Source organism: Triplophysa dalaica, chromosome 7, assembly GCF_015846415.1.
Source record: "Triplophysa dalaica isolate WHDGS20190420 chromosome 7, ASM1584641v1, whole genome shotgun sequence".
Taxonomy (NCBI): Eukaryota; Metazoa; Chordata; class Actinopteri; order Cypriniformes; family Nemacheilidae; genus Triplophysa; species Triplophysa dalaica.
Window position 1 is genome coordinate 4,555,455 of NC_079548.1, and position 22,414 is coordinate 4,577,868.

The 22,414-nt window shown below is 44.5% G+C and overlaps 2 protein-coding genes across 20 annotated transcripts in view; one reads left to right on the forward strand and one right to left on the reverse strand.

Annotated features, from left to right (window-relative positions):
* coro7 (coronin 7) overlaps positions 1–12,755 on the forward strand; it is a 109,568-nt gene extending 96,813 nt beyond the window's left edge. The window contains exons 13-28 of the mRNA XM_056752177.1: positions 577–672; positions 945–1,043; positions 1,121–1,271; positions 1,385–1,560; positions 1,707–1,815; positions 2,384–2,470; positions 2,562–2,704; positions 2,785–2,889; positions 2,960–3,045; positions 3,146–3,281; positions 3,754–3,843; positions 4,030–4,146; positions 4,324–4,459; positions 4,612–4,703; positions 11,582–11,668; positions 11,772–12,755. Coding sequence (XP_056608155.1) covers positions 577–672; positions 945–1,043; positions 1,121–1,271; positions 1,385–1,560; positions 1,707–1,815; positions 2,384–2,470; positions 2,562–2,704; positions 2,785–2,889; positions 2,960–3,045; positions 3,146–3,281; positions 3,754–3,843; positions 4,030–4,146; positions 4,324–4,459; positions 4,612–4,703; positions 11,582–11,668; positions 11,772–11,780 — 1,719 coding nt within the window. The 3' untranslated portion in view covers positions 11,781–12,755. The remainder of the gene's footprint in view (positions 1–576; positions 673–944; positions 1,044–1,120; positions 1,272–1,384; positions 1,561–1,706; positions 1,816–2,383; positions 2,471–2,561; positions 2,705–2,784; positions 2,890–2,959; positions 3,046–3,145; positions 3,282–3,753; positions 3,844–4,029; positions 4,147–4,323; positions 4,460–4,611; positions 4,704–11,581; positions 11,669–11,771) is intronic.
* A 4,673-nt stretch (positions 12,756–17,428) lies between these two features.
* Positions 17,429–22,414, reverse strand: part of nfixb (nuclear factor I/Xb) — a 133,785-nt gene continuing 128,799 nt past the window's right edge. For 16 of the 19 annotated variants that reach the window (XM_056752186.1, XM_056752181.1, XM_056752185.1 and 13 more), the window contains 3 exons: positions 22,142–22,289; positions 19,515–19,606; positions 17,429–17,589 (listed from right to left, as the gene is read on the reverse strand). In XM_056752186.1, the coding sequence (XP_056608164.1) occupies positions 17,575–17,589; positions 19,515–19,606; positions 22,142–22,289 (255 nt within the window). In that variant the 3' untranslated portion in view covers positions 17,429–17,574. The remainder of the gene's footprint in view (positions 17,590–19,514; positions 19,607–22,141; positions 22,290–22,414) is intronic. The other 3 variants (XM_056752199.1, XM_056752196.1, XM_056752195.1) reach the window with 1 other exon arrangement.

The following is a 22,414-nucleotide window of genomic DNA, read 5'->3' on the forward strand; positions in this document are numbered from 1 at the left end:
CCATACGGGTACTTCAAAGAGGACCGGTGTCTATGGACATAAGAGTTTTTTGGCAGGAATAACACGATAGGTTTGGTGCACACAGGGATTTAAAGTACCTCATGTCCACAGATAAATATGTCACCAGATCTTCATTGTTGTGAACCTACTTCCATACCAAAGGTCCTGGACATCTTGATCACATTTTTTATCAACTACCAACAGATATAAAAATCAAACCTGACTTGCTTTTATAGAAATATTATAATGGGCCGAGGTTAGATCTTTTTTTCACAATGTGATATTCCCCCACCTGCAAATTGTTTTCCTTCATGTAATGTTGCAATTTTGTAGATTTTAATAAATAAAAGATCAAAACGATAAACGATGCACATTTATTTTACAGCCTTCTTAGCTCATATTTACCAAGGGTGTCAATAATAGTGGAGGGCACTGTATGTAATAGTAAAAATATGTTTCATTTTTATAAAGGATTTAATTGAGATATCAGAAGTAAACACGTGCACACAATCTTCAAAAGGACACTAAAACATTTTTATTTTGAGGACATAAAGTGTGATAAACTTTGTTTATCAGGCAGGACAGGACTTCCATGCGGACCTGTATCCAGACACGGCGGGCCACACTCCGGCCATGACAGCAGACGATTGGTGGAAAGGAGAGAACACACAGGTGCTGACCAATCACAACATTCACTGCCTTTATCACTTACATTTACAAAAGAAAACAGAGACACTTGATTTTGTCTGAAGAGGGTTATTTGGATTTTGAGACAGGGGGTTGGAAGTTGTTTCAATATAATATTTTTACAAAGAACATGCAGCAATGAATCATACACAATAAGACCAGCAGTGTTTAGATCTCATTCCAGTCTCAAGAAGAGTTGATAAATGACTCAAAGTGAGTCGTTCTTCACATCCCTGATGTTTGCCGCCCTGTTACAGGCGGAGAGAGTCGGTCTTGACCCAAACAAGAGACCAAAAGCCAACACTCCATCGGCAAAGGTGCCATCGAAAGGTCTTCCCCGTGACAAGAGCAAAGAGGTCAGTGGGAACAGATCCAAATGTTTTCTCTCCTGAAATGGTCTTTAAGAATTCTAAATGCGTCTTATTTTGCTCAGGAGGCATCGACCTCCAGCAGTCCTGTGAGCACCCCCAGCAGCAGCAGCGCAGCCCCGTCACGCTCTCCGTCCTCCACCAGCGGCCTGTCGTCAGGCTTTCTGCCGAGCCCAAGCCCCAGCCAGAGCTCTCGTGCCATCCAGAACATGCTGGGTAATTCTGTTCATACATTCTCTGCTGTGACACGTCATGTTATTTAAACCAGTATATCAATTGACTTTATAGATGGCTGAGAACTTGAGTAACATTCCAAATACTGTTCTCAGGCCCGAGCTCGAAGTTCCGTCACATTCAAGGAAGCGTTCTGCACCGGGACACCCACATCACCAACCTGAGAGGGCTTCACCTGACCACACCGGGCGAGTGTGACGGCTTCTGTGCCAACGGACAGCGTGTAGCGGTTCCCCTCGCCATCGCTGGAGGCCAGATCGCTGTATTTGAGGTGTTAACAATGTTGCAGTATCTTCTTTGCACAGTGACAAAAGATTTCAAACGCAATCAAAAATGATCCTTTGCGCATGTTTGTACATGTTTCGTGTCTAAATACAGGCGACGTGTGCTTATTATTTGATCTCTGTGCTGTTTCAGCTGTCTCGCCGTGGAAAACTGCCGGACACGGCTTTGCCCACCATACAAAACACTGTCAATGTGGCCGACTTCTGTTTCGACCCCTTTGACCCTCATAAGCTGGTTGTGGGTGAGTTAACTTCATCTAGTTTATTTCTTTTTTGTCATTTTGTGGATTTTGTAGTTACAGTTTTTTTTTTTTTGATTGTTAACTGCAGTTTCATAAGTTTGTAATCGGATATTTATATTCATAATGCTAGTAATAACTGTGGTTATTATTTAGAAATTATTATAAAAAATATATTTATTTGATAATTATTAAAATAATTTTTCTTATAAAAAAATATACAATTTACTTTGAAAAACATTTAGCTAATTTAGCACAAAGATTTTTTTTCAAATATCTAAAAATATATTTGAAAATAAATATAACTATTACAAAAATTATACGTATATATATAAAAATATAAAATATCTAGTTAACATAACAGATTTTTTAGATTTATTTATTTATTTCTGGTCTACTAGATTTATTATTTATATGTTTTTTAATACTATGTTGAGGTATCAACCAGAAGCTGGTGTTTTTTGCAGTTTCACAATATGCAATATTTGTTATTAATACAATATAAATTGATTGTAAACCAAAATGTGCTGAAAATAAAATGTCATCTCTCTCTGATGTATCTGTGCAAAAGCCGGTGACGATGCCAAGATCCGTGTGTGGCAGATCCCTGAAGGAGGCCTGACGGAAACCCTGACCGAGCCGGTGCTTGTCCTCAAGGGTAAGAAAGCGCCACCTCTCACCTCTCCGCTATAAACACACTGCTGGTGTTTTCATAATGTTTGAGTGACACGTGTTTCGACCAATGCCAGGACACACTGAGAAGATCTACTCCATCAAGTTCCACCCCCACGCCTCAGGCCTGCTGGCGTCCTCCTCCTATGACCTCACGGTGCGTCTGTGGAACCTGGAGACGGGTGAGGAAGTCAAGCGACTCAGCGGACATCAAGACCAGGTGAGAGAAAATGGATTCCGCTCGATCAGAAAATGTACATATAGTTGCGCCTCAGCCTATATAAAACAATCCACATGCAGATATTCGCAATGGCTTGGAGTCCAGATGGCAAGCTGTTGGCCACCGTGTGTAAAGATGGGAAAGTGCGTCTGTACGACCCACGCAAGTCCGGTCTACCCCTTCAGGTCAGTTTAACTTCGGATCATTCTAAAAACGTTGTTTGAACGTTGTATGACAGTACCGTGTCCCCTTCAGGAGGGTCCCGGTCCTGAGGGCCAGCGAGGGGCCCGTGTGGTGTGGGTCTGTGATGGCAAATACCTGCTGGTGTCAGGATTCGACAGGTGAGTACCACAGACGTTTACGGCACAAAATATCCTACAATGATTTCTCCGACAGTATTGGCACCCGTCTGGAGTCTCATGCGCTTAATGTTGTGTACAGTCGCAGTGAGAGACAGCTGTACCTGTACTCCGCCGAGTCCTTGGGGTCTGTGGCTACCGCGCCGGCTGACGTCTCCCCCTCGACCCTTATCCCTTTCTACGACCCGGACACCAGCGTCCTCATCCTCACCGGGAAGGTGTGCCAGCACGTGTCCATTCTGTGTTTATTTAGGCAGTGTCCAACTAGGGCTGCGCAATATCTCGATCTGCATATCGAAATATTTCGCAATAAGTGAATTCTTAAAGTTACGTATAGACCACTTTGGATGACGTAAACAACGCTGATCCTAAGCTGGTCCAGAAGAACTTCCTGTTTTTTTGCAACCCGACACGCAACTAACAGCACATTTTTGACCGAATCGGTAAATGTTAAATGAGTTTCTTGAAGTTTCAATTATATATGTGAGATTTAAAAAAAGAAATTAAATAAAGTGGTCTATACTCTGTAAGTTTAAGGTTGATGCAGATTGACAAGGAAATATTGCATCACATATCGAATATCGCATTATTTGGCATGCTATCGCATATCGCATTTTTCTTTAATTTTGCACAGCTCTAGTATCCACATACTCTGATAACAGCATGTTGGTTCAAACTTTTCTCTCGCAGGGTGACACGAGAGTCTACATCTTCGAGATCGCTCCAGAAGCTCCGTACTTCATGGAATGCAGCAGCTATAATTCCTCTGAACCACACAAGGTGATGCAGTAATACTTCCCTTGTTATTTGTTTTATTAGTTTCAATCAGGGTTCCCAGATCTGCATAGCAAAATCCGTCAATAGAAATAAATTCCTGTTTGTTTAACACAGTGGACAGTTTAACATCATTTCGATATTGAAACCATGTATATTGTGTTAACGAAGGCCCAAATTGTGTCGTCGCAGGGGTTGTGTTTCCTGCCCAAGACTGAATGTAATGTCCGTGGTGTGGAGGTTGCCAGAGCCATCCGACTCGGCAAGACCACCATCGAACCCTTGGCCTTCAATGTGCCCCGTGTCAGGGTAAGCACACCTGAACAACATCTGGAGGACATTTGGAGAAGACACTATTGCGTTTTTTTTAGCTTCTTCAGAGTAGCTACTCTGTTTCTAGATTTGGTAGAGCATTGGGTTAGCAACACATACTGATAAAATGTATAGATTGATTGCTTAAATGTAAATATATTTGTATGTGTACAGAAAGAGTTTTTCCAGGATGATGTATTTCCTGACACTGCCGTGTGGTGGGAAGCATCACTGACCGCCGCTGCCTGGCTCTCAGGATCCAACGGACATCATCGTAAACTCAACCTGCAGCCTAAAGACATGACGCCTGGTATATCACTTTTATCACTCATATTTTCATACAGTGTATTATGGTCTTTACTAGTAGGACTTTAAAGGACGCAAGAGGACTGTTGTAATACCATGATACTGGTATGTTTGTGTAAAGCCTCCATCTGTTTTTGTGTATTTCTAACCTCTCAGTGAGTGAAGCGCCTAAAGAAGCTCCTGTGAGGAAATATCTGCCCTCTTCTGTTTACCTGGAGGAGAAGACTGATGAGCAGAAGAAAGAGGAGGTGTGTGTGCGTGTGCTCGTTCTTATTTTAGGGACAAAATAAGCAAACCTGTGGAAAACCTCTATTTGGGGGATGTGCTCATTAAAGATTTTTAATAGTTTTAAATGTTTTTATTGGTTGAAATTCAGAAGGTTTTCTATCATAGTGTTTCTAATAGTTAAAAATACTTGCAAATATTTATAAATAATTGTGATTTTATTATATACATTTTATAAATAATATCATTTTTTAATTGTTAAAATGGATGAGCTTCCCTGTTGTGTTGTAATAAATATTGAAAAATAATAGTTACTATTTAAAACAGTTAAAAGTTTTTTTATTAATAATAATAATAACTTTTTAAAAACAAAATAAATAGCATTTTTTTTAATTGTTGAATTGCAAAAGGTTTTCTGTTCTGGTTAGATTTTTAAATATATACATTTTTTATTACTTTATATTTATTTATATATACATAAATAATATTCAATTTTAAAAAAATAAAACAAATAGTTTGATGTTTTACTAATTGTTTAAATAAGTGAATTAATTGTTTGTTTTAAATAAAAAAAATCATGTCATTTGCGTTGCTCGTGTATATCCTTTGTATGTAATTTACTCGTGCAAATCGCTTATTTTGCGTTTGGTGTGCAAGTTCATTCAGTTCCCTTTCTGTCGGTCTCTCGACGTTGTGTCGAGAACGACAGATGGGGTTCGCCCTTGAGAACCAATCAACTCTGACTACTATAGAAAAGGCCAATGAAATTTGGCGAATGCAATTTGCATGCCGGGCTCCGCCCCCGGAAATCCGGTATAAAAGGAGGCCGGCGTGCAGCATTCACTTACCTTTTGTTCTTCAGAGCCATCGCTCATGAGTACAACTCAGGATTCAATCCTCTACAACTACACGCTGGTGCTACGACGTGTTACAGCGGATCGTCCCTTCCTGCAGCGACCTTCCCCTGGGCGTCTCGGCGGTTCCGGAGGTGTTAGAGATTTTTTTCTAAAAGTCCTTTTCAGGACTGACTGAGCATTCTCCAGCGCGGCATGTCCCGCTGTTCTCTTGGGTGCGGCACCCTCATCGAGGAGGGGGATGGACACGATCGCTGCATTAGGTGTCTGGGCGTCCAGCACACTGAAGCAGCGTTCGTTGACACATCTGCCTGCACTGCGGGCAGATTGTCATTCAGAAGTTGCGGTCACGGGTGGCTGTCTTCCTACGGGAACCAGCCACCATTTCGTCTGCTACCCGGGCTGTGACATCTGTGGCTACGGCCCCGATGACCACCCACGTTAGCAGCGTTAGTGATACGGGGAACTCTGCGAACGTAAACCCGCCAGCCAAGTGCTCACGGGCCGATCGCACCCCGATTCGCTCTTCTGAACGTTCCCCAACCGGCGGTGGCATACCGTCCGGATCCTCACGCACACACTCGGAAACGATGTGTGACGTAGATGAGATGTCGCTCGCAGCATCGGAGGGAGACTGGCATCCGACTCTGCCGAATCCAAACTCCACCCCCAGCGGTCGAGTTCAGGAGGAAGCAGAAGTGATGTCATCCGTGCTAACCCGGGGATACATGGTTCCCGAGGTCGGTGCGCGGTGCAAACCGCGCCCACCCCGGGTGCCATGTTTTTCCCGGAGGTGCATGAGGAGCTGTGTAAAACTTGGAACGCTCCACTCACGGACCGTTCCAGTGAAACCAGCTCTGGCTCCCTTACTTCCCTCGATGGTGAGGCAGCCAAGGACTGCGTCGAGATCCCCCGGGTGGAACGTCCGCCCGCGGTGCACCTGTGCCGCGGACGGCTACCGCCTGGGGGGGGATCGACCACTCCTACCGTCCAAAGCACGTAAGACTTCGGCATCACTGGTGTCGAAAGCTTGCGATGTTGCGGGCCAGGCTGCCTCCTCTCTCTATGCCTTGGCCATCCTGCAGGTCCGCCAGGCCAGGGCGTTGAGAGGGCTCCACGAGGGTAAGGCCGACCCGGGTATAATGCAGGATCTCCGTGCCACCGCTGACAGCGCTCTACGGGCGACTAAGGCGGCGGCACGGGCCCTGGGTCGGACGATGTCCACGGTAGTGGTCCAGGAGAGACACCCCCGGCTATACCTTGTGCAGAAGAGTGACAGCAAGGAAGTCCGCTTTCTTAATGCACTCATCTCGCAGGGTGGGTTGTTGGTAACACCGTCGAGGACTGCGCTCAGCAGTTTTTTGACGGCGAAGCAGACAGTGGCAATTAACCACATTTTTTTCACGCCGCGACTCGGCCGCCTACAGGCCTCCGAGATCTCACGTGACGTCTGCTTCCCTGCAACCCAGGACCCTTTCGACATCGGCTCCGGTTCCTGTGTCCCCACAGGCGGCACCCCGGAAGCAGAGGTCGAGGGGGAAACCTCCACCCCGTCAGCAACCTCCTCGCGAGAAGGGACACTGACGGGAAGACCCCAGGGAGAACAACATCGGGCCCGAACCTTCACAGCCACGGCTCTGATCGGTCGGTACGGGACGACTCCTGCCTCGTCACCAAAGCCGGGCCCTTGTTAGGGCTTGGCGCCCACTTACTCACTGAGTTTTCTGTTCTCCCCGGGTTTACTTGCAGCCGATCGCACACTCCACTGGACTGTGCTCGGCGAACCGACCTCACACCCTGGCGAGGCGTGAGGTCGTACACATATGACAGCCGTCACCACTCTCAAACCGACAGTGCGTGCCGTTGTCCCGCCAGGCAGGTAAGCAGGCGGAGCAAAAACCTTCCCTCCGGGGACTCCCCGCGACATGGTTAGCGCCGCCAGCCGACGAACCACCCCCCGTGGGAATGATGAAGCAGACCGTCCCCTTGGTCACCCTGTCACAGTCCCTGGGAGCTCGAGAGCTGCCCACACTGTCTCGCTGGCTAATGAGGGCGGTCCGTCTTGGTTACTCGATCCAGTTCGCCAGAGACTCACCCAAGTTTCGGGGCATCATCTCTCCCTCTGTCAGAGGCAGGGACGCCTCCGTACTTCGGGTAGAGGTCACCACCCTTCTGGCAAAACAGGCATCGAGTTCGTCCCTCAAAACCAAGATGTTCAGTGGGTCACCACCCGCACTTCATCGTTCCCAAGAAAGACGGCGGGTTGCCCCCAAAGGCTGCGTACCCTGAACAGAGCACCTTCACAAGCTGCCATTCAGGGTGCTCACACAGAGGCGCGTCCTGACATCTATGAGGTGTCAGGATTGGTTCGTGGCAATCGACCTGAAGGACGCTTACTTTCATGTCTCGATCCTCCTCGACACCGGCCGTTCCCACGGTTCGCGTGCGAGAGGCGGGCATATCAGTACAGAGTCCTCCCTTTCGGTCTGTCCCTGACCGCCCTTTCTCCCTGAGAGGAGGAAGGCGAGCGGGTACTAAACTATCTCAGCGACTGGCCTATCTTGGCACACTCGCGAGATCTGTTATGTACACAAAGGGACCTGGTGCTCCGGCACCTAGGTCGATTGGGACTCCAGGTCAACCAAGAGAGGGGCAAGCTCTCCCCAGTGCAGAGCATCCTCTTTCTCGGTATGGAACTCAGCTCTGTCACCATGTCGGCACACCTGTCCGCAGTTGTGCCCAACCAGTGTTGAACTGTCTGAAATGAACATTTTAGGCAGACAGCGGTCCCCCTGAAATAATTCAGAGGCTCCTGGGACACATGGCGTCCTCGCGGGTTAATACCCCTCGAGTTGATGCACATGACACCGCTCCAACACTGGTTTCAGAGTCGAGTTCCGAGGAGAGCGTGGCACACCGGCAGCAGGCGCATGGTGATGCCGCCCTGCTGCCGACGCACCATAACCCCTAGTCTTTATGACTTTTTCGACGGACTCAGGTCCCTTTGAGCAGGTTATGAGGCAGGTCGTGGTGACGACTGAAGTCTCCCTGCAGGGGTGCGGTGTAGTGTGCAACGGGCACGCAGGTGGGGTGTTGGACGAACCCCCGCCTGCGCTGGCATATCAATTGCCAAGAGTTGTGGGCTATGCTACTTGCACTGAGCAGGCTACGGCCTCTCGTGCGAGACATGCACGTGCTGTTCCGAGGACAGCACTATAGCTGTAGCGAATACAGATCGTCGGGTGGCGTTCGCACACAGCAGCTAAACACAACTTGCTCGACGCCTCCTCCGGTGGAGTCAACAGGTGACTCGTTCCCTGCAGGCCACACACCCCGGGCAAACTGAACTAGACAGCCGACGTGCTTTCTCGCCAGTTTATGCCTCGTGGAGAGTGGCGACTCCACCCCCGTGCAGTCCAGCTCATTTGGAGGCTGTTCGGGTAGGCCCAGGTAAAACCTGTTCACCTCCCGTAACACCACCATTTGCCCGCTTGATAGTCCCTGCCCTCGGCACGGATATCCTTGCGCACAGCTGGCCGCGGGATGGGCGGAAGCACACCTTCCCCCCCCCAGGAGCCTTCTTGTACAGACTCTGTGCAAGGTCAGGGAGCAGGAGCACCAAGTGTTATTGGTTACACCACACCGGTCTAACCGCACTTGGCCTCAGAGCTGATGCTCTGGACAGCGACTCCCCCTGAACCATTCCCCTGACAGAGGACCTGCTCTCTCAGGGGAAGGACACGTTCTGGCATCCCAGATCAGACCTCTGGAACACCCATGTCTGGTCTCTAGACGGGACGAGAAGATCCTAAGATGGCTACTCCCCCTATACGGCTGAGACCATCACCCAGGCTAGGGCCCCATCTACTAGGCGGTTACACGCCTCTAGACGGTGCCTCTTCTCGTCCTGGTGTCTTTCTCAACGAGAAAGACCCACTGAGGTGCTTGATCAGGATTGTGTTCCCCTCCTCACGAGACTGGAGACTAACATCTCCCTTCCACACTGAAAGTGTATGTAGTCGCTATTGCCACTCATCACGACTCAGTCGGTGGAAAGTTTCTAGGGCAACACGACCTGGTCACCAGGTTCCTAAGCAGCGAGAGGGCGGAATCCGCCTCATCTCCGCTCCATACCCTCTTGGGACCCTAAGTGGTCCTGGGGAGCCTCAGGGCCCCCCAAAGAGCCCCTCGGAGGTTCCGATCTTCCTCATAGAGTAAGACGGCCCTCCTGACGGCGCTCACTTCCTTCAAGAGGGTAGGGGACCACCAAGCATCCTCCGTGTCCCTGGATTGCCTTAAACTCGGCCCTGGAAACTCTCACGTTATCTTGAGACCCAGGCCCGGATGCGTGCCCAAGAAGTTCCCATTACTCCCTCCGGGGCCAAGTGGTGAACTTGCAGGCGCTCCCCATGGGGGAGGAAGACCCAACCCGATTAGTGTTGTGTCCAGTACGTACTGGACCGCACGCAGAGCTCTGAAGCTCTGACCAGCTCCGTGTCTGTTGGAGGACAGCAGAAGGGGAAGGCTGTCTCCAAACAGAGGCTGGCGCACTGGGTCGTGGACGCCGTTACGACGGCATCCCGATCTCAGAATCTCCCATGCCCATTGGCAGTGAGGGCTCACTCCACACGGAGTTTAGCCACCTCCTGGACACTGGCAGAAGCGCCTCTCTAGCAGACATCTGTAGAGCTGCGGGTTGGGCTATGCCCAAACACCTTCGCAAGGGTTAACAACCTTCGCGTAAACCCGGTGTCAGCCCACGTCCTGCGTGGCGACATGTAGGACTGGCATCCGGGGGGGCGTATGCCTGCGAAAGCACCTTTCCACCCTCTAACAGGTTGGGTCAGTGTGCTATTTACCTTTTCTTCTTACCCGAACACATCGCTAAGAAACTGGTACCTCACCAGCCTCCCTTCTTACCCAGACACTGGTTAAGAATAGGCATTCCATCCATCACCAAACAAGCACCCCCTGGGGGCTGGCTGGGCAGAGCAGCCTTCCCCCTTAGGCCGGGATACCATGTGAGCTATCACAGATAGCTCTAACCGGACCTAGTGCTACCGGACGTCTGTAACACCCCCTCCGTGGGCTGTTCCGTCTGATGTATCCTCATGAGAATGGTTCCCACTCCTGGTAACCCATGAGCTTCCCCAGGTGGGCCTCCACCTCGCGGTTAACTACTCAGTCCGCACGTTCCATGCGTTCTCCTCCAAGGACGAGACCATACCTATATCCACCATATTCCTCCCCACGGGTAGGAGGTGGCCTCTGTAGCGCTTCTCTGATTAAGAGTCGCGCTTACCCGGTGTAAACTGATCTGGATGGCCTCTCGCCTATAGAGAGCTAAGGCCCCGTCCGTGAAAGTTACCGGTCAGGGCTGTACCCATCTTTCTCCAAGAAAGCTCTGGAACCCCCCGACCACCACACTGGAAGGTTACAGTCTCACGAAAGCTTCGAGATGACACGCCCAGGCTTGTTACCGTCGCTTCGCTAGAGATTGTGACGCGATACAGCGTTGTGGCGTTTTCCATAGGCAACCCCATCTGTCGTTCTCGACACAACGTCGAGAGACCGACAGAAAGGGAACGTCTTGGTTACGTATGTAACCTCAGTTCCCTGATGGAGGGAACGAGACGTTGTGTCCCTTATGCCACGAACACGTATCGTATTCTGCTGCAGTTTGAGAGGTCTCAGGCTCTTCAGAACAAAGGTAAGTGAATGCTGCACGCCGGCCTCCTTTTATACCGGATTTCCGGGGGCGGAGCCCGGCATGCAAATTGCATTCGCCAAATTTCATTGGCCTTTTCTATAGTAGTTAGAGTTGATTGGTTCTCAAGGGCGAACCCCATCTGTCGTTCTCGACACAACGTCTCGTTCCCTCCATCAGGGAACTGAGGTTACATACGTAACCAAGACGTTCTTCTGGTTCACTCTGAGTAGATAATGTACAACACAAAATATGTTTATAAATCACATGTGTAAGTTTTGCATATTGTTTTGTCTGCAAGTCATTTTTAAGTTAAACATGTGTGTTGTGTGTGTTGTAGCTCTTGAGCGCTATGGTTGCTAAGCTGGGTAACAGAGAGGATCCTCTGCCACAGGAGTCTTATGAAGGGGTGGATGATGATGAGTGGGTGAGTGGATAACCATCTTAATACACACACCCGTCACAGACAACACACCATTCAAAACAATAACACACTAATGTCATTATTCCTCTGTTTGTGTGTGTTTCAGGACGACTAGCATGGCCTTGTTTTCGAGTCAGGGTGCCAACCGCAGTAAGGATAGATTCCCACTGCGTTCATTTCTTGCCATTCCAGGGTGCCAATCTCCCTCTGAAACTCCAACACACTCCTTAAAACCCCACATCTTCTCTGTACGGCCTGGTGCAAGAAACACACACTCTTGTGCCTCTGTTTGTCTTTTAGATAATCACCATCATCTCTTTGCATTTGCTCGATGAATGTTTGCTATTAACGGTTACATGCCATTTTTCACACAAACGAACAGGTTTGTAAAACTCAGACGTTCATCTCAGATGTATGACACTGTACATCATTCTAGACTTAAATTCGTTCAACAGGGTGAGACACAACTGTAATGTTTGTGATTTTTAATGGTGTGTGATTTTTACAGAATATTTTATTGGATGTATGACAACTGCATGATAGCAAGTTTATTCCGTGTTTCAGAAGACGAATCTTTCTGGTGCACTCGAAATCATATCTGGACTGTTTTAACGTGGTTGAATTACTTGTTTGTTTCACATTTAGATTGTGGATTTAAAAATGACATCGTACATGAAGCGTTGAGACATTCTTTAGTTTGTATGGATTAAAAATCCTCTGGAGACTGTTAAAATACTCCTTTCTCAGACTGGATATCTGTATATTTCTTAACCTCACCATCAGTATTAACACAATAATTAATGCTCATGTTTTTCTTCTAATCAGGTCAATCAGATGAGGCAATATTATTTTTTATTCATTAACATGTTTACATATGACAGGACAGAAGTCGTGCATGTTATGGCACTCGTGCCGTGAGACGTGATGTGCTTTGTACGTGATCATGTTTTCATATATAGACAGTGGATATAAATGGATTTGTGTGTATTTTTAATATGTGAAATAATTTGTGTGCAATCTGAAGGTGTTGATGGCTTTTCCCTCAATGTTTCTTTTAATACTTTGGCAATAAATTTTTCACTTTAGTTTTGATCGGAGTGGAGTGTCTTCACAATAAAACCTGATGTGGAAATATATATATTATTTTTTTACAATTTAATGCAATTTGAACAGGATTTAGCGTTACTATTTTTTACTTTAAGTAGTTCACTTCAAAATGTGCCCCTATTGACTTTCCATAGAAGCAATACAAATTACAATGAAATTACTATGAACTACTATATTCTTGATTTAAAGGTATTTCTGTCATCATTTGCTCAAGCTCATGTAATTTTATACCTGTATAAATTATTTGTTACGAAAACACAAAATGTTTGTAATTTTCAGTCCCGGGACATCATTGACTACCACAGTAGGAAGAATTAAATGGTAGAACTCTGTTTTCCTAAATTCTTCAAAATATGTTCTATTGTGTTCAACAGAACGAAAAAATACAATATTTGTTTCCTACTATGGAAGCGAATGACGTCCCAGAACTTCCTTCCAAATTTCTTTCACTGTGTTCATTGGAACGAAAAATTATACAAGTTTGACAAAACCTGAGGGTGAATAAACGATGACAGATTTTTCATTTTTGGAAAAATGCGTTTAAATAATGTAGCTAATTTTACTTGATTTATTCATTGAATTTTACTTTTTAAATAAAAGAAATAAAAAAGTAAAAGGTGTTACACACAATATTTTAAGTAAATACATAAGCACCGGGACACTTCTGCTTATAATTTCTTCTTTAAAAGATGAAAATAAGCACACAGAGTCACATTTACAGTCAAGAACATCCTTTTATTCAAACAGTTAAAGGCGCTGTTCTTTTCAAACTGCTTTTCTTATTATGGAAAAGAAATTGTAATCAACACATGCATTTCACCGCGGCCTGTGGGGGGCGTGTCTGCTGAGAGAGATGCTGCTCGTGGACGTCACAACAGGACCGACGCTGCCGAGGGTTCATTCTACTCTAAACGCATCCCAAAGAGTACAAAAACGAAAATACGTCAACGAAAATAATAAAAAGGACGGTCAGTACCAGGGAGGGTCAATGTTCTCGGACTGTGCCAAATGTAGATATACAGTATGGCTTTACTAATAACAATAGGCAATGTGGGAGGAAGCATGCAGTCGTTGTTAAGCTCGTATTGGCGTTTGCTGGTGGGTTTTTAAAATCGTTTTAGTTTCGGTCACGTTTTGTGGCATGCATCACTTTGGTCTAAAGGTTCGGCTCGGTTGTGTTTTTTGAGTGTTTCCCTGGGCTGTAACCATTCCGATAAGGTGCAACTTTTTAAAAATAGTTTAAATATCTGGTCTCGTACAACCATTACAAAGGTGCATCGTCAATACAAACAGATCACAGCAAATCAAATTCAATTTGGTAAGAAAAAAGAAATAAATAGATCTTAAAAAAGAACCGCAAACTTATCTATTCTACCTCATCGTCGGTCTCTGTCGGACGGGTTTCTCCAGCAAACAGCCCACCAGAGCCCGCCGGCGCAAAATTGTTCACATACATTAACTGTTCAATGGACAAGCGGAAGATCGGTATGAATACAAGGTGAAGCGTACAGACAGGAATAACATGTGAGCTAAATGCATTCTGCTCAGACAACATTTCATCATTTTTTTTTTTGCTTTTTTTATCACTCTTTTATTACTTTAAAGCCCTTCCGTTTAGAAAGAAGGGCCGCGGGGAAGGGAGATGGCTATGCAACTACTACTCCAGTGTCCAAAGGAAGCAAAAGACAAGATTACAGAGGAAGAAAAAGCAAGACAGAAAGACAGATTTTTTTGTCGTTTTTTCGTACGGTTTTCTTAATTATTCAACGATAAAAAGAGGAACTAAGTCACACCGATTTGCTTTAGTACTATATATACTGCTTTGAAGAACTCGCGGAAGAAGATGCAAGAGATCGAATGAGGGGTCTTTTTTCTTTTTAAGATGGCCACTCGGGTTTACAAGATGGAGTCTGTGAACAAAAGGCACTTTTTAGGGACGACCTTTATGATGCTCTGAGTCTAACACTAAATCACATAACAAATACTGAGAGTCATTTTTACACAGGTCAAGTAGGGCTGCTGTGGTGGGTTTCAGAGGGGGAGGGGTTCAAACCGTCACATGTTCGTCGTGTCTCGCTCTGATTGGCTGCTGACTCTCTAACGTCCGGGCCTTATTTTGCGATATTTGAATTATTAACTTTTTTCAGATTTTGGGTAAAATACGACCTGGACATTACTTGATTGTTTTCAGTTATCAGCTATAGCTACCGATAAAAAAAATCACGTCACGCCTCCCGAATTTCTATTTCTAGCTTACATGGGTTTACAAAGTAGTTTATCTGTGCTGTGTTAATGCCTCTCCCGTAAACAGGGAAGATCTTGTCATATTTTCAAGGATCTCGAAATTTTTCACATGCACAAAATACCAGCAAAGTTCAAGTTTGTTAAGGACTACGGCGGTTCATCATTCGGCGACCCAAAGCATGGAAGTCCTACAAAACTGGAATGCATAGTATGATATATGGTTACACGTGTGAACAAAAATCTCATTTTCAGCTGGTCGTAAAACCTCAGCGGTGACCTGTCAGGACATTTTCCGTCAACTCCTTTCGGAACAGTTGGAGGGAAAACGCCTTTTTGAGCAAAATGAACCCCCTCCCCCTCCTCAAATAGAAAAAAAGAGTCGTGAACATTTCTCCTAAAAGTTCTTTTAAGATAACACTTGCGTTTGTCTCGTCATTACGTATAATAGAGAATGTACTTTAATCCATAAAAAGCACCTGTTTCATTTAGTGATATATTCTGACGAACTGCCTCATCAGCCCTCCTAAGTTTGGAGAACAAACCATTACACGTAAACATTAAAAAAGCAGAAAAAGAAAGATTACAAAACAAATTCCCAAAACGTACTGTTTACTCTCGCGCTCTCCGCCCTTTCATTTAGAGTCCCGGGCGGGTGGGACTTGACTAGAATAGACGTTTTTTTACCGCTAGGTTTTCCTGTACACCCTAATACTCACAAACACAGTTTCTACTCAAGGCATTGCACGTGGCTCATTCGACACACTTTTTTTCCATTTTGCAATAACAAACACTTTCTGTCTCTACACTATCCGTAACGGTTTCTGCAGAAATCGCACATTTCCGCCGATTTCGCCGAACACTATTCCCTATGAGTGCAGAACGGGGTTATGGGACTGAACTTCTGAACGGATTGATGATAACTCATGTCGTACTTCAAAAAATAACTAGACTGCCACTGAGCTTATTAGGCAAAAAAGGAAAAAAATGTATATATAAATATATATGGATATATCCTGTATATATAAAGATGTTTGTAACTAGTAAGCTGACACTTGTTTTTTTTTCCATAAAAATTTCACGCTCCTCTATAGCTTATATGCAAGAAAATAACCTGAATTCATGTTTAACAAATTGCATAATGGGAATACAGAGGCACTTCCTTTGATTAGAAAAGAAAAGACCATTGCCGTCGTATTTCTCGCGTTCGTTTTTCGACTAAACCGTTGACACGGCCGCCTTTCGGCAACGGCGCTTCCCTGCGCTGAGATACATGGTCAGGCAGTCCAGTTATTTTGTGAGATTGCTGTTTACAGGTAAAAAATGAAACGATGTTTTTAGTGACGTCACCTGCGGTCTTTAAGCGGGAATATTTATGTACAGACGAATGACGATTGCCCTACTGTAAATGCTTCCCTTTATAGTTAAACTGCGGTGGATGGCGTGCGAATGTGCGCGTGCGTTATTAACGTCCATACCGAAATGTTTCCGAATTAAAACATCTTGAAAGATACAATTTAAAAGAACAGTATGAAATAATATCTAATAACACATTCGTTCCCCCCGCAGACACACTGCGTGTTCTTGGAACTTCTGTGAGCGTAAACATTTAAGTAAACAATACACGGAAGTGGCCATGTCGCCGTATTTATTTAGGGAACTTATTTTGATTCAAATTTATGTGAATAATCTAGATGGCTTCGATTGAAAGAGAAACTGATTAATCCAAACGATGAGGTGATTATCTGGAGCTACATACACGACAATAATAACGCCACAATTTTTTCCCCAGATGAAAGTGGGAACGACCTCAAAACACGATTCGAAAATGGCGCCGTGAGCCTGCTGGTTGGCATTATTGGTCCTATTAGATTACCTTGTGGTGTTTAGTTGGCACTGAGGCTAAACTGGACTTTAGTTTGAACAAACTCGAAACGTGTCTCTGTGTAGCTTAAGGGTGCTGTGTCAGTTTCGTTTTTTTCCGCCATAAATGTGCAAATAATGTTCGCCATGTATCGCATGTTCAATAGTGCACATCAAACTAGTGCTCTTCTCATTCTGTAGTGCAATAATTCTGCCTTGATTTAGTTTAGTACTTTAACTTAGATAACACCTCTGAAAGTAAAAAATAACAAAAAGAAACGGCCAAATGCTGATTTAAAAAGACTAAACGACTGGGCGTTACACTTTTAGTGTCATCTGTGGGGTGTACATCAGCACGTCTATGTGTGTTGGCGTTTTCAAAACATACTTTTTTCTCATTTCTGAATGTTTACCACTCAATTCTCGGCCACTGTACATTACATCCTTGTGCCTTGTAACATTTTGTCTCTTCGTTGAGTTGCTCCGCTGGTTCTTGCGTTGAGGTGCGTGTCAGTCCCTGACCTCCCGTGGTCGTCCTAGAGTCTTCGGGGGGCGGGGTCAAAGGGCATCTGATGATTGGCAGATTGAACAGGGCTGAACGTGTTCACAAGAGGGCGGGGCTGTGGATTTTCGAATACGACGTTTCCTTTTTTTATTAAAACTTCCGAATTGTGACGACAGGTTGCAGGCAGGTCTCGTCAAAGGAACCATGACTGAAAAGGATGAATAAAAACAATGTTATTAAATTCAACTCTAAAAGGGAATCAAACTAAAAACATTTACATTTACATCCAACAACAATATACTACCATTAAAAAATGAATATTAATAGTTATGTCAATATTTATGTGATCCTATTTTAGGTCTAGATCAAAACATTAGGAAATGTAAGATATGTAGAAGTAAAATTGTTACCCTCATTTCATTATATATTTGGGCATTTTCATAGTTATTTTACGCCGACTGTCTGACCCTAGTAAAATCATTGTGATTATACAAATATACAGTACAATAGCAGTTGCAGTTCCTCACGACACCACTAGAGGTCAGGCACGTATGCCTGATTTAATCATCATTTCATGTTTTTACATTTGCCATTTATCTTTATTACTTATCTATTTACTGTAAAGCTGCTTTGAATAGAACAATGAAACATAGAGAAAGTCATTATAGAAATAAATCTGAATGGAATTTATATAGCATGTATTCACCAGTATAACTGATCTATACACCTAAAAATGATTACTCCCAAAAATATATATCAAATGTTTTTTTAATCTCCCGATAACCACTGTACTCCGTCTGAGCCAAGTCTGAGGATCCTTGAAACACCTTGAGGAAGACGGACTGTATGGGGGGTCTAACTTTTGTTTTGCTTGCCTCTCGTGGGTCTCACATATACCCCCAGCATGTCCCACCCACCTCCCAACCCCCCCATTTGCCCCGGGCTGAGGCCCAACAGCCGCTCGGGCCAAGAAACTCTTCCCCTCTAAACCATAATCCCCCCCTTTAGCAATCCCATCATCCCCCTGTAATCCTTGGCAATGACCACTCCCCCCCCCCAAGTTCAAGTTCAACTGCCTGTGACATCATGTCTCGTTGCTGCGGGCAACCAGACGGTGGGACGTGACTTTTCGATTTAGGGGCCGCGCTTTAACTTTCTTCTGTCCGTCTCATATTTCTTTCTCGCTGTTCTGGCTGGCTGATCTTCTGGTGTTTTGAGAACTCACATTGAGCTGTATGAACACAAAGTGGCCTCATAAAGTGTTGTGGACTAAAACGTGTATCGGTATTAATAATTATAGACACGTTACTGTAACGTGTGCTTTTTAGGGGCCATTGTATTTCAATATCGGCCCTTGCAAAACATCCCTAAGATCATTTTTTCACACTCCGTCTCACTTTCATCTCAGTTCTAGCTCATACTTTTCTTAGCTGTTTTGCAAAACCTGTTTGGATTCTTACATTTGTGCCTCGAAAATTTCGCTTCATACAAACATCTGGAAGGCAAGAGGAACTGAAAAAACTATGCGGTTTGGTCCACAAAGCAGTTCGAATCTCGTAGAAGTTCGAAAGAAAGCGTTTCCTTTACTCTCTCCTCGCGAACACACACAGAACTGGAAAAATTGTGCAAGTTAGACGAAGCCAAAAAGGCACCATGGGAGAAAGGGAAAATAAACATATTAAGAAGAAGGACCAGCAGAGGGCGATAGAGGGTCAGGAATCGCCCCAAGAAAGAAAAACAGACCGAGCGTAATGGGAAGAAAAGAAATTCTGTAATACTTGGAAGTCCACCAGCAGAGGGGTGAGAAGAGAGAGTGAGTTAGCGACGGAAAATGAGAACTTCAGATGGTGACCATGTGTTGAGAAGCAGGGAGCTGGCCCGAGGCGGATGTGGTTTACACATTAATGAGTAAAGTGTACTGGGTGATGAAGAAGGCACGGTGCGGTGGCCGCACATTCGCAACGCTCGAATCAACCACGCCGCCGTGAATGGCTCGAGTTAGCTCGGGCCCGCTCCAGATGGCAGAGGGCATCGTGGGAAAGGGTGAGAGACAAAAACAGCAGGCTGATGCTTTTACATCCCGTCACGTTTTCGGACTTTTTAGGCAACGTCCAAAGTAATTCACCAAATTACCTGCGTCTGCTGGGGGATGTTCAGAAAGTTGTTGTCCCGTGATCCGATGCTGACAAACCTGTTGGGAGCTGTGGAGCCTGACGAGGAGTATGCTGAGAGAGAGAGAGAACCATGAAAACACTTTAGTGCACATAATAAGTACATTTAACTTTATTTTGTGTTTATTTTAAACTGTTGACTCAAGCCGTTTGAGCAAAGGCCAATTTGTATTGCTGATTATTTTGCCAGTTTTGCGAATTTATGCAAAGATTTTCACACTTTTTCCAAACCAAAGAGTAAAGCGAATTGTGGATCTTAGACTGTTCTTAGTTCACACAACTGGAGATCAGAAATCAAGAAAGCAAATCAAACGTGTGTTTCTGATTCTGCAGGTTTGAAGTCACTACACAAATTTAGGGCAGTTTGAGGATCCACATTTATTTGATGGACTCCGTGAGGAAATGGCTCATCTAGAACGGAGATCAAACATAATCTGTGCTTGTGATAACAAATAAAAAAATGATGAGATTGTTTTTTCTGCAGTTTGCTCTCGGTTAGCCCTTTCGTTGCCAAACATTTGAAAAAAAAAGAAATTAAGATGTTACGCTGCTTTGTTCATACAACAAACTTTATTTTATATCTGATGTAATAATTCACTTTTTACATTTCGGACGACACAGATAATTTCATGTGTCACTATATCATTTTTTGGAAGCTGGGTTTTATCTCTGTGCTACAGTTAATTATACGACCTGTGTCTTTACCACATTTAAAACACAGAATTATTTTTATTTATTTAAGAATCATTACAGCTGAATTACACTGCAAAACTTCACTTCTCACTTCGTATTTTTGTCTTGTTTTGCAGTACAAATATCAAAAAATCCTTCAATCAAGATTGAAAAGTGACCTAAGATTTTATATACTTTCCTGAAGAAAAAATGTGATTTGCATTATTAAAACAAGCAAAAATACATGCCAGTGGTGTAAGTAAAATAACTTTATTCTTAATATTATTATTCTCTTAATAACTTCATTCTAATAAACTTAAGAATTAAGTTTGACCTTTTTATTAAGTACTCAATTCAAGATAACTTTTCTTACCCCGCTGGCATATATTTTTGCTTTCTTAAACCATACTTTCTTATATTTTCTTTCAGGAAAAGATTGAATATCTTATGTCACTTGTCAAGTAAATTGAGCTTTAAGCATAAACTTACATAACATTTCTTTTTTTCTTTCAGAAAACAATATTCAAAGTAATTTTTTGTCATATATCTGTACCCATTTTTTTTTTCGCAGTGCGTTCCCCGATAGAGCAAGTTGCTTCAAGTGATTGACATTGCTTTGCCTACTGTAAAATCACAGTTTTTGGGGGTCGTAAATGTGGTAAAATCACTGTACTGTAGCACAAAACATTCAGCGTGTTTAGTTTGTTGAACAACATATAAACACATAAAAAGACAGTTTGGGCGCAAACATACAGAAAACAATTTTAGAGAGACAACAAAAGGAAGGAAAAACAAAGATGAAAGAAAAGAGGAAAATAAAGGCAAGTGCTCCGTCCAGTGCCCCGTCTGTGGTGAGTGAACACCTGATATTTGATTTTCCACCCCGATATGCCACGTCCTTTCTGAACGGCCCAAAGGTGCAGGTTTCAGATCAGTCCGTACACACTGCTCATGTCGTGTAGGCACTGACCTTTGGACCAGCACTGGAGCCCATTCCACAGGCCGACCAACAACTTAAAGTCAAGCAAAACAAACTCAAATCAAAGCAATGGTGAAGGCATGAGTTGAGTGTTACAATTGCAAATGTTGTACTCGCGTTGTGTGAAAGGGCCTTTCAAATGCCTTTATCAAGAGCTGTTTTGGAGTCCATTTTAACTGCCCTAAATTTGCACCCCTATTTGAGATTTAATGCCTGCCAAGCCACCGACTGTCGCTGCACCAACAAAAACCCAACAACAGTAAGGATGCTGCGAAAGGACCCGCCAACATTGTGAATTGGTTTTATTTAGGTTCAAACACATGCAACACAGTAATTCCTGCCCTACCAGTACAGAGAAAGAAAAAAAAATCATCATTTGTTCGCCCTCAAAACCTGCTTATGAGTCTTTCTTTTGTGGAACACAAAAGAAGATATTTTGAGAAATGTCTCAGTGGTCTTGTGTCCATACAACGAAGTCAATGGAGTTCAACGTAATTAGGTGTCAAACATTCTTCTAAATATCTCCTTTTTGTGTTCTGCGGAAGAAAAAAGTCATAAAGGTTTGGAATGACGTGAGGGTGAATAAATGATGAAATGATGGGTGAACTATCCGTTTAAAGGAGAAGTGTGTAATTTCTGCACCAACGAATAAACGAAAGGGCAAGAATCTCTTATTTTCAGTCAGTCAGATAACTCTGTAGCATTTTAAAATGAATAAATCAACAGACCAACGTTTTGCCAGCGTTTATAAATATGACCTTTCGATTCTTCATGCGCATCTTTGTGAAACCGTTGAAAGTAAAATGACGCACTTCCCCTTTAAGAAAATCTGGTTTAAGAGATCGACGTTCTGGTTTCTGATAAGACGAACATGCCCAGCGTTTGTCCCGCTTTCTCCCTGCCGACCTGGAGTTTGGTGGGATGGGGGGGTCACTTACACGGAGATGTGGGTGAGGTGAGTCCACCATCGGGGGGCGTGCTGCTGGGTTTAGAGTCTGGCATTGGGAGGGGCACTGGACGCGCCACAGGGGGGGGTGGAGGAAGCAAGAAGGAGCCCGGCATTTTGCTCTGGCCGCCTCCGTTCGGCTGCAGACGACACAAATAGGGTGAGGAGGGCGGACACAGCCGGCACCCCGCAAAAGTCACAACGAAAAATAAAGGATGGGGTGGTTGGCAGTGATGTCCTGTGAAACAACCAATATGATGGTGGA